General features: G+C 39.6%; 1 protein-coding gene across 2 annotated transcripts in view; it reads left to right on the top strand.

The window, feature by feature from the left end:
* Window positions 1-8,401: 8,401 nt before the first annotated feature.
* The window catches only part of LOC131219396 (cleavage stimulation factor subunit 50), a 40,548-nt gene continuing 32,942 nt past the window's right edge, over window positions 8,402-16,007 (top strand). The window contains exons 1-3 of one of the 2 annotated variants that reach the window (XM_058214506.1): window positions 8,402-9,238; window positions 10,646-10,729; window positions 12,819-12,946. In XM_058214506.1, coding sequence (XP_058070489.1) covers window positions 9,140-9,238; window positions 10,646-10,729; window positions 12,819-12,946 — 311 coding nt within the window. In that variant the 5' untranslated portion in view covers window positions 8,402-9,139. Of the gene's footprint in view, window positions 9,239-9,676; window positions 10,018-10,645; window positions 10,730-12,818; window positions 12,947-16,007 lie in introns of those variants that run through there. The other variant, XM_058214508.1, reaches the window with a different exon arrangement.

The following is a 16,007-nucleotide window of genomic DNA, read 5'->3' as shown; positions in this document are numbered from 1 at the left end:
ATGGACTGTAAAATCATGAAAAGAAGATCTAAATTCATATGGTGTGGCCCATCCAAGTTTAGGGATCGAGCTGGTTTTTGGGCGCTCATTCATCCTGATGGGATGCACTGGATGAACAGTTTTGATGGCATAAATACACTATGGTGGGCCACAAAATAGTCTAAAGGTTCTGTGGTGGGTGTCTCCCTTTGGATTTTTGAAAGGTAAAGTATTAATTTGAAAAATACAGATTTTTAACTTTTAAATCTTGTTCTGGTGTGTATGTTATCAAGCTTCTAAAAAGATCTAAACCAGTGGCACTCGTTAGAGGGTCGAGATAAAATGCCACTGATTAGGCCCACCAGATGTGGGCCCCGTCCAGCTAAACATGCTATGGAAGATGGCATAGCACGACTAGACGGAAAATGATCTCCATGGGCTAAGGGCTTCTAATGGTCAGCCGGGCTAAGGGTGGCAATCGTTCGGATCGGGTTCAGGTCTGGTTAGGCTCCGATCATGATGATGGTCCAACTTCAGCTCAACCCATTTTTAAAATGGGCTTGAAAATCTCAACTCTAATGTAGCTCATTTATAAATGAGTTAGCTCAAACTCAACCCAATTGACCTATATAATCTTCTTCTTTTTTAACGCATACACTGACTTTCCAGCACTTGCACCACATTGGGATTTCACCATAAGGTATACTCGGACTCATGACCTCATGTCGAAACTCCTGTGAATTTACAATTGAGGAATGACTAAGGACTTGTCGGCATGAGTTGTCAAATCAATCAATAAGTTGTTAATTAAGTGACAAATCAAAAAAATTATATTCGTGATTGTAAAATATCTATATATAGTCAAGAATAGAGTTGCTAATCTCCCTATATATTTGTACAATATCTCTGTAAAAAGTGAATGAAAGAAATACAATAATAGAAAATCTGACATAGTATAAGAGCTAGTCAATTTCTGGCTCTTAGTTCACGTTTAACCCTAGTTCATAGCTTCCTTCCACTGCCACCTTCACATATGGGAGACATCGAAACCCTGACGAAGTCCGGTGACTCTTTCATCGACCATAATACAGTCCTCTCTAAAATATTCACCACAAAAATGGCTGAAGCCCTGTCCAAAGCTCAAGCCTCGACCGTACTTTCTGAACCTGCGGTTGTCCCGATCGACATCAAGTTGGATGGTTTCAATTATACTTTATGGTCCCAAGTTGTTGAGATGTACATCTCCGGCAAAGACAAGTTAGGCTACATCAATGGTGAGTTACCTCCGCCATCTCCGACCAATCTGTCCTTCCGCAAGTGGCGCACTGACAATGTCATTGTCAAAGGATGGTTGATTGACTCCATGAATCCGACATTAATTGACAATTTCATTTGATTTCCTACGGCCAAAATGGCTTGGGATTCAGTTGCTACCACCTATTTTGATGATGCTGATACCTCTCAAGTCTATGATCTCTGGCATCGCGTCTCACTTCTCTGCCAAGCGGGTGGCTCCCTAAAAAAATACCACCGATTTGCAAGGCTTATGGCATGAGATTGATTTTCGACGTCTCAATCCAATGGAGTGCCTTGCCGATATTCAACATTATAATAATCTTCTCCAAGAAGATCGGGTCTATGTATTCTTAGATGGTTTTGATGACAAGTTGGACAATATTCGCAGCGACGTGTTGCAGATGTACCCATTTTCCACCGTGGAACAAGCGTATGCCCATGTCTGCAGGGAGGCTCTTCGCCAAGTGGTGATGAACGCTAGCGACCACGAACCACCTCTAGGGGCGGTGCTTGCTTCAAAAGGCCTAAAGCTTGGACTGTCTGGATCAGCTTCTCAGCATACTGGAAAATCTTCTTCTAAATCTCGTACCTCATCCGATGGTCTCAAATGCTCTCATTGTGGCAATACGAAGTATACACATGAAAACTACTTCCACTTGCATGGGTACCCCGATTGGTGGCACGAGCTTCAAGCTAGAAAAAACGAGACGGTATGGCTGAAGGCGCGGGAAAGGCTGTTGTAGCAGCAACCAAATCTTATCTCTCTCTCATCCCGTCAACTGCCTCACCTAAATTGGACTTCTCTCCTGCGAATCCAGATAACCTTTATCATGTCTTGCTTAGTCATCGCCACAATGTGGACAATAGTGATTGACTCCTCGACTCTGAGGCCACGGATCATATGATGTTTGATCCCACGGATTTCTCCCATCACTCACCTCCAAGGCACACTAGCATTGCGAATGCTAATGGAGTGACCTCATCTGTCACAGGGGCCAGATCTGTAACCCTATTACTCTCTCTTCATTTACCCAACACTTTACTTGTTCCCTCTTTATCTCACAAATTATTATCTGTTAGTCAAGTTAATACAGATCTAAATTGTGTGGTGCTGATGTTTTCCTATTTTTGTCTTATTCAGGATATTCTCACCAAGTAGATAATTGAGCGTGGTACTAAAAAGGGGAATTATACTACATGGAAGATTTCAGTTTCGGTCGTACGCATCACGTGTTTTCTACACTTGGTTCTAAGGCTCAAAATATTTAGTTGTGGCATTGTCGTTTAGGACATCCGTCATTTGGGTACTTACGACATTTATTTCATAATTTATTCTCGAATGTGGAGACTTCTAAATTTTACTATGATATTTGCATTTTAGCCAAAAGTCATTGTGCTATTTATCCATTAAGTATGAATAAAAGTAATACACCTTTTGCTTTAATTCATTCTGATGTATGGGGACTCTCTCCTTTATCTATTATATTTGGAGTATGGTGGTTTGTAATATTTATTGATAATTGCACCTGGATGACCTCGCTATATTTGATGAAACATAAGGATGAAGTCTTTAGTATCTTTCAGTCATTTTATATTATGATTCAGACTTAGTTTTTCGCTTAGATTCGGATTCTCCGCTCTAACAATGGTGGTGAATATGTTAATCACCACTTTCATTCCTATTTTCAACAACATAGTCTTATTCACGAGACCTCATGTCCCCAGACCCCTTAGCAAAATGGAGTCGCTGAACGGAAGAATCGGCATATTCTTGAGATTGCCCGGGCACTCCTTCTAAGCGCTCATGTCCCCACACGACATTGGCCCGATGCTATTATCATTGCCGTACATTTAATCAACCACCTTCCTTCCAAAATATTAAAATTTAAGACCCCATTACAGTCTCTATCAGCCTCGATCTCTCTACCTGCGGTCCTAATGCTCCCTCCTCGCATATTTGGGTGTGTGGTGTATATGTACCTTCTTAAGAACTAGCACACAAAACTTGACCCATGTGTCCTTCGATACCTCTTCTTAGGTTATGCTACTCATAAAAAAGGTTACCACTGCTATAATCCTACTACTAAGCGTACCTATGTGACTATGGATGCTACCTTTCTATAGTCCGAACCATTCTATCCTTATTCGGCATCCACTTCTTCTCTTTAGGGGGAGACACTAGATGAAGAGTTGAATTGGCTGAGTTTTGACTGGCTTAAAGATCGGAATGACACACCAATAATTGGTGAGGAATCAACAAATATATATTCAGGGCCTGACATATCCTCTGAATCTAGAGGGCCTTCAGCAAATAAACTCACATCATCAGGAGAAGAACCCGAATCCCCCATCTCTCAGTGCCTGCAGGCCCATCTCCTGAGAATATTCCTAAGGTAAGCAATTTCACTACACCCTCATTTATGAATAACATAGATACGTCTGCTGGGTATACCTTACCTTTCAGGCATAACCGTGGCAAGCCACGAATAGATACTATCCAGTCATTGAGGAAAGAAGGTCGATGTATCTAATTGTCAACTATGTTTCCACCGAAAAGCTACCTGAACATCTCAAGACATTCTCACACGAGTTGTCCGCATGTCAAATTCTCACTACAGTTCAGGAAGCTTTAACTAATCCCAAGTTGACATAGGCAATAGAGGAAGAAATGAGAGCACTACTAAAGAATTAAACATGGACCTTGGTTCCATTGCCCAAAGAAAAAAAAATAGTCGGGTGCAAATGGACTTCTTTATTAAACACAAGACAAATAGATCTATAGAATGATACAAGGCAAGGCTAGTCGCAAATGGATACACTCAGACATATGGCGTAGATTATCGAGAAACTTTTTCGTCGGTAGCCAAGTTAAATACAGTAAGAGTTCTATTATCTTTCGCAACCAACTTGGACTGGCCATTGCACCAGTTTGATGTAAAGAACGCATTTCTCCATGGTGACCTTGAAGAGGAAGTCTACATGGATACTCTTTCAGGCTACGCAGCATCTTCAAATGCTGAAGTTGTGTGCAAATTGCAGCAAGCACTGTATGGATTAAAACAATCACCTTGAGCATGGTTTGGGAGGTTCAATCTGACATTGAAGAAGTATGACTTCCACCAAAGTAATTCAGATCATACATTATTTTTGAAGCACCAACGGGGCAAGGTAACAATTTTAATTGTATATATTGATGATATGATCATCACAAAGGATGATAAGAAGGAAATCACTAAGCTTCATAAGCAATTGGCGACCGAGTTCGAGATAAAAAATCTATGAGGGATTAAATATTTCCTGGGAATAGAGGTTGCTAGATCAAGGCGAGGTATATTTCTTTCTTAGCGAAAATATATATTAGACTTACTATGTGAGGTTGGAATGTTGGATTGTAAGCCAGCAGACACTCCAATCATTCAGAACCACAAGCTCAGAGAATATCCAATCCAAATGCCAACGGATAAAGGAATGTACTAGAGATTAGTTAGTAAACTTATTTACCTCTCCCATACTCGTCCAGATATTACATAAGTAGTGAGTGTAGTAAGTCAATTCATGCATCAACCTAGTAAGGATCATATGGAGGTGGTGATCCGGATTTTACGATACTTAAAATCCTCTTCAGGAAAGAGGGCTTATGTTTTCGAAAAATAATCATCTCAGAGTTAATGGTTATACATACACAGATTGAGCGAGAAATACCACAGACAGAAGATCCACCTCAAGCTACTTCATGTTTGTTGGAGGGAATCTTGTTACTTGGAGAAGTAAAAAGCAAAAGGTGGTGGCATTATCAAGTGCTGAAGCAGAGTTCCGTGGAATGGCTAGAGGACTTTGTGAACTCCTGTGGCTCAAAAGACTTCTAACTGAAATTTGGTTTGCTCCTACATCTGAGATGGACCTCTTTTGTGATAACAAGGCAGCTATCGCCATTGCTCACAATCTGATCCAGCATGATCGTACAAAACACGTGGAGGTTGACAGACACTTTATCAAAAAAAAATCTCGAAGCTAAAATAATTTGGTTTCCATTCATGAAGTTCGAAGACCAATTGATGGATATTCTTATGAAGGCCGTATCAAGTAAAGATTTCTACAACTCACTAAACAAGTTGTGTATTGAAGATTTGGATGCTTCCACTTGAGGGGGGGTGTTGGCGTGAGTTGTCAAATCAATCAATGAGTTGTCAATTAAAAGACAAATCAGAAAGATTATATTCGTGATTAGCCAAGAATAGGGTTGCTAATCTCCTTATATATTTGTATAATATCTCTGTAAAAAGTGAATAAAAGAAATACAATAATAGAAAATCTAACAGGACTCAATTGACCTACATAATTGAAATATAAAAATTAAATTAAAAATAAAAAATATTATCATTATATATATATATATATATATATATATATATATATATATATATATATATATATATATATATATATATATATATATATATATATAAACCAAATCTAAAGGACTCTTAATTCATTATCATCATCATTATTATCATCCAATACTTATCCCAACAAACGAGATCTGCTAATAAATGTTGTTCCAACATTTTACTTTATTAATCGTTGGGTTTTTTTTTTTTTTGGTTTTATTTCATTTACCTATGTTCATTTTCCATTATAGTCTCTATTGCACATTACCAAACCATTTAAGTTTAATATCCCTTAAGGTGCTGTTCCTAAGTTTATGAAGTGCATTTTGTCGCTGTTCAATCAGAAGCGAGGCTACACGTGTAATGAACTGCCCATATTCAATCAAATGTATACGATTACTATTAGTGTCGAGAGTGCTAGAATCATACTCGACTCAAATTGATTGCATGCTTGCAACCTCGGGCATCAAATTAGCTGAATTAAGATTAGACCTATAAGGGTTAATTTGACTGCTCAACTACCAATATTATAGCAATCAAGCAATTTTGAAGGAGAGGATTAGTCCTTTAAGATCCTTTTGCTTTGCACTAAGGACTTTTGTTTCAATGGTGTCGCGGTTTTAGGTTTCTAAGTTTTGTGACGATGGACAAATAAAATTAAGAATAACGTTGATTGTTAATTTTATTGATTTGCATGTAAGAAAAGTACAACCAATGAAATTGACCTAAACCAAAATAAGCAAAGAAAATAAAAATAAATTATATATGACTGCCCTATGTGGACAAAACAACTTACACATGCAGTCTATAGGATGTATCCAGTGAAATCTACTAAATATGAGCTCGATGATTGGTGGAATCTAACAATGAAGGTCATGAATATTTAATTTACTCCTAAAGTGCACTACAATAATGGCATTGGATAGTAACAAATTTAAGCTAAATTGAATTTTAGACTTGTTGCAATAATGTTGGACATAAGTGAAATATTTAAGTTAAAACTATGACAGGTAGTGTTGCACTGTAGAGATTAATTGATTGTGTGTAGTCACAGTCTGAAACTCTTTGTCGATTGTTGCTCTTATAAATTTGAAAGGGCGGTGCCCAAATTGAGATTTTCTTACCAATCCTCAAAGGTGACTTGGCTATGTGCCAGTGGGATTTAAATTCTTTATGTTATCGGGATCTAATCTCCTTCTAATTTTAAACGAATTTGTTGCTTAAACTTTCACTTTCCAAGAATGCATCAATTGTCTTTCGGAGGCCTTTTGTTTTGGCTGATTGTGTGAGACTACCTTGACGTGCATATCTTGAATTGCGAGATATCTCGCATCGACGAGGCTTTATATAGCTTGTTGTGTATGTCTAGTGGCGGCATCAACATGACTTTATAAAGTTTGCTGAATACACATGTTGGTTACAGGTGCCACTCATGTGACAGTGACATGTCTTTTATGTAGTATCTCTATTTTCGCAACCACAAACATGCATACAGCTTTGAGCATGATTTGCATCCAGTCATTTATATGATAATTTGACGTGTAGCGTCAGCTCATTGGTCAACATGGCTGCATTAGGTCAGGTCTAAACAACTTTATCCATAGTTCTATGTATAAAATTAACATCATTATTATACAATGATTATATGTTTGAAAATATCATGGTACTTTGGCGATCCAATCTGAAGTTTAGGATCCAATACTTCATTTGAGAAAAAAACATTAATGTTTGGTGATTGGTTGAATTGTAACTAACAGGTCATAGTTCACAGTAGATGCCGGTCACCTTGGGTCCTTACTAATGATTCAGTGGTAGACTTACAAGAGTTTCAAAACAAGGTCATGGGTTTGAGTACCCATTGTGGTGAAATCCCACACTGATGTGAGTGCATGAGTGTGTGCGTATGTGTAAAAAAAGGACAATTACTTATATTTATATGCAACCCAGGTGTGATTTGTAAATGAGAATGGAAGGATCATCAATATAATGAATAAAACGCATACATCAAAGTGAGATCCATATGTGCATTTCAAATTCGACTTCCACTATACCTCCTAGGGGCTGGAAGGTAAGTATAGTATCTTGATTAATCTATTCATTAGCATTAATTCCAAACACATGATGGAATTTACATGGGACTACATGCACTCCCATCGGTGCAGTTTGGGTGGATCGGAGGTCAATGGATCCCTAAGTGTGGGCCCTATTGTGAAGTATGTGCTTTATATCTACACCGTCCATCCATTTCTTACCGCACATTTTAGAGCATGATCAAGAAAATGAAGCAGATCCAAATCTTAGGTGGACCATTCCACGTGAAACATTAGTGATTGAATCCCCACCAATAAAAACTTCATGGGGCCTTAGTAATGTTTATTTTCCATCCAACCAGTTGATAAGGTCACAAAGATCTAGATAAAGAGACCATAAAAATAATAGCTTGATACAAAATTTTTTTGGCACCCAATAAGTTTTTAATGGTCGATTACCGCTGTTTCCTGTATTATGGTCCACCTGAGATTTGTGCCCATTTCATTTTCTGTATCATGCCTTAAAATTAGTTATCAAAACAGATGGACGGTGTAGATATAAAGCACATACATCATGGTGGGCTCCACGGTCCGGGACCCCACGAAGGCACACCCCAATTCCATACGACCTAATCTCATGCATCAGACTACAGGGTAGCAATTTCTCTCTCTCTCTCTCTCTCTCTCTCTCCATTATATATTTTTTTTCGCTATAACGACTGTTAGTGTTATCAAACAGCCGTTACCGTTATGCAGACCTTGAAACGCCGTTTGTTAAACCTTGCTTGGATGTTGGAAAGCTAGGTTTTGAAAAACCAGCGATGGTTGGAAATTAGGATTTGAGAGATGAGCTTCCGAATCGGAATTTTTAAAGATTTAGGGCTTGAAAATCTGCATTTTGGTGAAAATGAATGAGGAAAATTAGGGTTTGGAAGTGAATCCTTTCATATGCGGAAAATCCTTCAGATACGAAAAATAGAGTTTTTGCACAGGAGAGTTGGTGAAAAATTAGGGTTTTAACGAGAGGTGATGGTTCAAATACTGGAAATTGACGTTTTGGGGGAAAACTGGCGAGAAAGTAGGGTTCGCATGAGACAAGCTGGTTCAGATGCCGAAAACTGCAGTTCTGGATGAGAAATCAGGGCTTTTGAGGGAGAGAACTTGATTCACTTGATGAAAGATGAGGTGTTGTAGCAAAAGATGATGAAAGAAACAAGGTTTTGAATCGGAGTTGTGTCAGGTGCTGAAATTGAGGTTTCAGAGGAAAAGAAAAAGTTGAAACTCAGGGTATTCAAATGAAAGTTGTTGTCTGTAGCCTGAAATTGACTTTTTGACCACAAAGTTTCAAATGGTGAGAGATTAGGTTTTTAGAGTAACAAGAACAGGAACTGTAGATGTTGAGAAATTAGGGTTTTGAAGGGTTTCGAAGCTTTGCTTTTTTCTGCAATGGAGACGGGTCTGGAACAGACACTGCAGGATGGAAAGCTTCTTCGTCAGGTCAATGCATTCATTGTCGCGCATCTTCGTGATCACAATCTCAACCAGGCAAGGGAACTCTCTCAGCCTTGGTGTATCAATCTTTCAGTTTCTCTGTGAATTTTTGAAAAAAAAAATGATGGTAAAATTTCATGAGAGAGAGGATCCAATGCTATCAATAGAGCTGTACACGAGCAGAGTTAGCTCGGTAACTCGCTCGACTCGACTTGAAAAAGCTCGACTCAACTCGGCTCAAAATGAGTTCAAGCCGAGCATGAGCAGATTTTTGGAGCTCGAAATGAGTTCGAGCCGAGCACGAGCTTGACCCTGCTCGACTCGGCTTGACTCGAATAGTACTCGAAATCGACTTGACTCGGCTCGACTCGGTACAGGGACCAGGGTATATATACCCTTCTAATTTCCAAAACAAAAAACCCTAACCCCATCGCCCATCCCAGCGCCCGTTCAAAAAAAAAAACAAAACCCTAACCCTTCCCAAAAAAAAACCCTCACCCTCTCTCAGCCATCCCATCGGCCATCCGGCCCATCCCAGCGCTCGTTCCCCTCTTGTGCGGCCCATCCGCAGGGCCATCTGGGGTTGTCCCATCCATGCCGACACACAAGACGACCGGGATCAGCATCCGGACAACGTCATCTGTCCACTTCATCCGTTGCCACAGAGACCCCTTTTTACCCTTTGCCCCATTCAAATTCACATCGCTCCCATCTTCCCTAAAACCCAGTTCATCTTCATCACTTGTGCTGTTATGATTAGCAGCAGCAACAACACTACTAATGCCCTTCCCTTTACCGCAATTCACAGAAATGCCCTTCAGGGCAATCGTGTGGTCAGTTTCAAGACCCGTTGTCATTCCCATCACATGTACTTGATGGGATAGATGGTGCTGCGGTGGATTCCGATGAAATGAAGGGTCCAGATCTGCTCGAACTTGGCTCGAAAACTCTGCTCGAACTCGGCTCTGCTCGTTCCGAGCTCGAAGGCTGAGCCGAGCTGGGACTCGAGCAGTCCGAGCCGAGCACGAGCTGGGCAATATTCGGCTCGGCTCGACTCGTGTACACCTCTAGCTATCAATATCATCTGAGTTGGTAATCAGGCATTTGGTTTCAGTACATGAGGTACATGCTTGCAAGATCCAGACCATTCAGCAATTGGGCCCTACTGTGGATGCTGTGTGCTTTGAGAATCAAATTGCTTGGGTGTTCCTAGCCACTGATGGGAGCCTATTGAAGATTCCAAATGGATGGGTAGGAAAAAGCCTTGCCTACAATTGACGGTCAATGGACAAAAATCCTCCAATTGATTGCTAGGATCACCTGACTGGTGCGATTTTTGGCGTATGTATCCATGTAAGTTACAATAGATGGACAATCCATATCTTGTGCACGTGTGAAATGGAGTGTTTTACAACTAACTTAGGATTAGCGTTCTTTATTTCATGAATCTTCATTCTACAGGCTGCAACCGCTGTTGCATCAGCAACCATGACGCCGTTGAACGTCGAAGCTCCTCCCAACAAGCTTCTTGATCTTGTTTCCAAGGTTTGCATTACGGTGCTTAAAACAATGTTGGTTTGATGTATTGTATAATGTTTTGTTCCAAATCTCTGGGCCAGCATAGCTTACAACCTGAGAATATCTTTTGGGGATCCATGTTGTTCATTTTGTTGGTTGGGCCCACTATTGATGCATGATGGACCAAAGGATCTCCTCAATCAAACATCCCAGCCATTTGAGGGTGATGAATTTATTTTGACAATCAATGAACATGTTATTGAACAAGCAAGATGACATGAAGGGGAAATTCAATTGCAATACATTAGCTCGCCCTTCTTGCACCATCTTTAGCTTATGTTTTTATTTATTTCTTTTGATAGGCACCATCTTTAGCTTATGTTTTTTTATTTCTTTTGATAGGCACCATCTTTAGCAATGATTCCAAAATATTGTTATCACCTCAATGCACATTGTTGTCATTGTCATCATTATCTATGCCTCTTCCCAAGTCCTAACTAATTGGGTTTGGCTACATGGATCCTATTCCGCCATTCCGCTCGACTTTGATGAGCACCATCCGTCATTTGGGGCCCACAACATTCCCAAACCACTTTGATTGGATGATCCTTAGTGGTTTGGGAAATGAACGTTCGATATTGAGTATACTAGAGAGGTCTAAGCATCGATGTGGATCTTCCATGTGGGGTCCACCTTGGATTGTCCATTCCCTCTCAGATCACTTTGATCAGATGCTCCTAAGCATTAGATTAGTGGTTCACTGGTTTGTGAAATGGATGGTCCATATTATGAATAACAGAGAGGTCTCAACATTGATGTGGACTATACGTCATATGGGGCCCATCTTTGGTTGCCCATCCGTCCTTTTTTTTTTTTGAAGACACAGGGTGTCCCCACCTCTTTTTTGAAGTGAGACCAATCCCTGCGGATACACGCAATCACCCACAACCACATGTATCGGGTAAAGCCAAGGAGGGGAATCGAACCCTCACCTATAGGGAGCAAACCTATGGTGAAGACCACTCGCCCAAACCTCGTTTGGTAAATCACTTTGATAAGATATTTTTCAAAAAAATTAAAATAAAATCAATTTGATAAGATGATCCTAGCCAACATATTAGCGGCTTGGGTAATCAATAGTCCACATTGAGTATAATAGAGTGGTTTAAGCATTGATGTGGATTGCCCATCATGTGGGAACCACCTTTGATTGCCAGTTCCTCTCAAATCACTTTGATCGGATGATCCTAACCAACCGATTAGTGGTTTGTGAAATGGACAATCCATACTGAGGCGTGAAGAGCCAAATCAATTTGATAAGATGATCCTAACCATCATATTAGTAGTTTGGGAAATCAATGGTCCATATTGAGTATAATAGAGTGGTATAAGCATTGATGTGGATTGCCCATCATATGGGAACCACCTTTGATTGCTAGTTCCTCTCAAATCACTTTGATTGGATGATCCTAACCAACCAATTAGTGGTTTGGGAAATGAACAATCCATATTGAAGCGTGAAAAGCCAAGGGACAATTTACATAGTAAGTGTTTTCTCGTTGGGGGAGGTGTGAAATTTTTTGGTCATATACATAGGAAAATGGGTGGGTGTTAAATTTTTTTGGTGGTTTACATAGGAAATGAGTGGGTGTGAAAATATTTACATGGGAAAGTCGCTGCAAACAAAAATGCACAAATCAGATTTACATATGTAATCAATATATGTAAATGTGTGCGTAATAGCTCCTCAGTGTACATGTCAACTCAAAATGTTTATACCACCACAGAGAATATGGTTCTCACTGGAGGATGAAAATGGGGTATAGTTAACTTGGATTGGTAGACATTTTTATTGCATTTGGAAGTTGGTTGCATGTGTTTTAGCTGTTCATTTACAGGGCATGTATTGTTTGTCTTTTGGCAGCACATCCATCATGATGGGGCCACCTAATGAAGCTTTTGGATCTCATTAGAGTTGGGACCCACCTGTACAGAATGCTGGCATGAGTCACAAATGATAATGCTGGTGGTTCAGCTGAGCATTTTATATTTTCCGACTCTTTTTGATGGATGTGTTCTAGCTTTCTGGAGTTCATGGGTTCTGAGGTGTTAACAGGGTCTTGCAGTGGAGAGAGATGAGGCTGCAAAGGGGATTTCTCCTGCTTCTCTGTTTGATTCTGCAACGGGTATACCTGCCGGGTATGGTTCGGTCCCTGCGCCTCCAATCAATGCTATCGATTTCAGGTGATTAATCTCTACACATTTGTCCTTTTTCTTTCCTGTCATTTACAAAATAATACGTAATACTGCTATGAATTGACCTTAAACATTGTATGAGCATTAGATGAAAATGTCTTGCTTTTCAGCATTAGTATTATTACTGTTTCCTAAGTATCATTGCTGTTGTCTTTGTCCTCACATCATCATCAATGTCACAGAACATGCATTTCTGTATACTGTATAATATCAGAATATCAACAGATATCTGTGAGAATCAAAACATTTAGGCCTCTGTTTCAATTCCAGCTTACCTGCCAAAATTAAGTAATTAAGTAGCTGTAAAACCAGAGAAATTTGAGATTTGTGTCGAGATGAGCGTGTTTTGGAAGTCACACTTCCGCAGCTGATTGGCATGCTTTCCCTTCAAGTGCAATTACGCACGTACACGAGCATGCTACCAACGTAAATAAGTTTTGTGCCAACATGGTTGAGCATACAACGATACTTCTAATAATCAATATCCTCTTATAATTAATGTATCATGGTGGAATGGGCGTGGTTCCAGATGTGATAACTAAGTGTGCATTTGGGTGTCTTGAAATAGCAGTTGGGTTTGCTCGTTTTTTAATTTTTTTATATTATATATATATATATATATATATATATATAAATTTTTTTACAACACACACTCACTCGCACCCATACACACCACAATGGGTAGTCGAACCCATGAACTCTGTGTTGAAACTCTTGCGAGTCTACCACCGAGCCATGAGTAGAGACCCGGGTTCGATTTACCATTAAACACATAAAATTAATTGCTTTGTTCGTTTTTACTGTAATAAAGAAGAATAAGAATAAGAAAAAAAAGAGAATAAGTTCGTGAGATGAGGCTTCGAGTGTTTAATATTTCACTAAGGCTGGACTCCCTACATAAAAATGACAGCACAATGAGGTATGAAATGACCAAACTACCCTGGACAGTTATGAAGACAATGGAAACAAAAGAAAACCTCACAAGGGCATGAAGCGAAAAATATTATCAAATATTATCTTTTTGCCTACACTCGTCCTTAAGCCCAGTGCTCTAAAGGAGGGAGGAAAGCTTACTGAAAAGAAATCAATGGCAAGTAAAGGAGGTCATTGTGAAGGTCAGCCAACTAATGCATAGATGAAACATATACAGGATGAGTTTCACCATTTTTTTTTCATTATTATTAATTATCATTATTTTTATCTCTAATGAAGTGATGGTCCAGCTCCAAATGCTTCGTCCGAGCATGACACGCTGGATTGATTGGAATCTTCGTTGTACTCTGATTATCAGTGTATACACAGCAGGAGGCAAGTTGAGATCCAAACACACCGAGCAAATGGCAAAGACGAATAATTATAGATGTAGGAGTAACCATGACATGATTTTCCAGTTAAATAATGGAGTGAGCAATGTTATAGCTTTTTGTTAGTCGAGGATAGGATTTTAGCCCACAAAGATAATCACCGATCTAACGGAGAGCATCAGGATTGCCAACCCATTCTGCATCGGTGGAAATAGACAAGAAGTTCACTGAAGCCATAGTAGGATGCTAGAGACCATGATCAATTATCTGCCAAATCTAGAGTACAACATTTAGCAGCTTGAAGATGAGATTCATAGGATGATGAAGAAATTGACAGATCTGATTAAACAAGAAGAAGGTGATGTCTATCGACCAGCAAAAAAATAAATGCTACACCTGCTTAACAATGAAGGTGGTATCAGGCTGGGTGTATTGAAGGGTCCCGATGATACTGTGTAAAGGGAGGAGATCAGAAAGTGATGCACCCTTGTGTTTATGGGATCTCAAGTACTCAGGAGCTTGAGGTTGACAAAATGCAGATACTCTTTAAGTGATATCCAAAAATGCTTGGTAGAAAACCAAAATGGGGTGTGCACACTCGTGCCTGATTCAATCGCTTCTGCAATTTTTACGTGGTAATGGCTTCACCTGACGTATCTTCATATTCTCTTCAATCGTCAAGCCACTGCTAGGATTATCACTGTTCTAGTCTATGTTGATGAATAATCATCACTAAGAATGATTTTATGCCTAATGGTGTTCTCAAATAAGATAATTATAAGGAAAATGCAATGAAGGACTCGAGCTCCCGAAAAATCATATAGATCTTAGCACTGCTCTCCATTACCATATCAAATTCCTTCACTACCCAATGACCTTGATCACGCTCATGTTTTCAACCCCATTCACTACCTGATATCACTCCAATCATTAAAACGTGCATGATAATTCCTGTATCAAAGTTTTGATGCTTTTAAGAATGGGAAGAAACAAAGAAAATATCAATCTGTGGGGTCATAGGGTGGTGGTGGTGCTTAGCAGCAGAGTGACTCTTGGACATGAAGGTGAACTGGGAGAGAGAGGTGGTCAGTCCAAACATAGAAATTGCTTCAAGAATGGGGGGAAGGTTGAAGATGATTATGTGCAGGGACTTTGGTACCGATTATCGAATTTGGGTGGTTTGTATTCTTGTGTGTCTCAGTCTGTTGAGCCCTGTGTCTATCTTCTGATCATGTACAGGCTGACAAATAGACTATTATATATTGAGCATCATATGATCCCCACATGCTCTTTATTGTTATTCCTGCTGTAGATTAATCTTGGGTGATAATTTTGTTGGAGAAATGATCTATGGAACTAAGTGTACCCTCTCATTCATTTAGTTGCATTTGGAGTGTGGACATCCACATCACCTATCTGGGCTGTCCACTACGCCAGTTCACTCTTCTTCCGTTAGTATGCAAAAATTGCTGCAATTGGTTGGTCCTAAACATCGGCGAGTAGACCTGTCTTCTATGAGTGATCTATTGTATACATTTTCACATGCCAAGGACTGGACAATTTTGGGTTATCCAGTTAGTATGACTTTTTTCAAGGCAGCCTGTAAAGAGTGGGCCAGGGAAAATGGAAAGTCCATATGGATAATACTGATTGTCTGTGTGATTTTTTATTTAAAATACTGATTGTATGTGTGTCCAAATGCAAGTAGGTGCATTGGAGGGTTTTCATGCACTTGGTCCACCAGA

The sequence above is a fragment of the Magnolia sinica genome, chromosome 11 (assembly GCF_029962835.1).
Source record: "Magnolia sinica isolate HGM2019 chromosome 11, MsV1, whole genome shotgun sequence".
NCBI lineage: Eukaryota > Viridiplantae > Streptophyta > Magnoliopsida > Magnoliales > Magnoliaceae > Magnolia > Magnolia sinica.
Note: the sequence above shows the minus strand (reverse complement) of the source record. Positions and strands in the feature narration are given on the sequence as shown.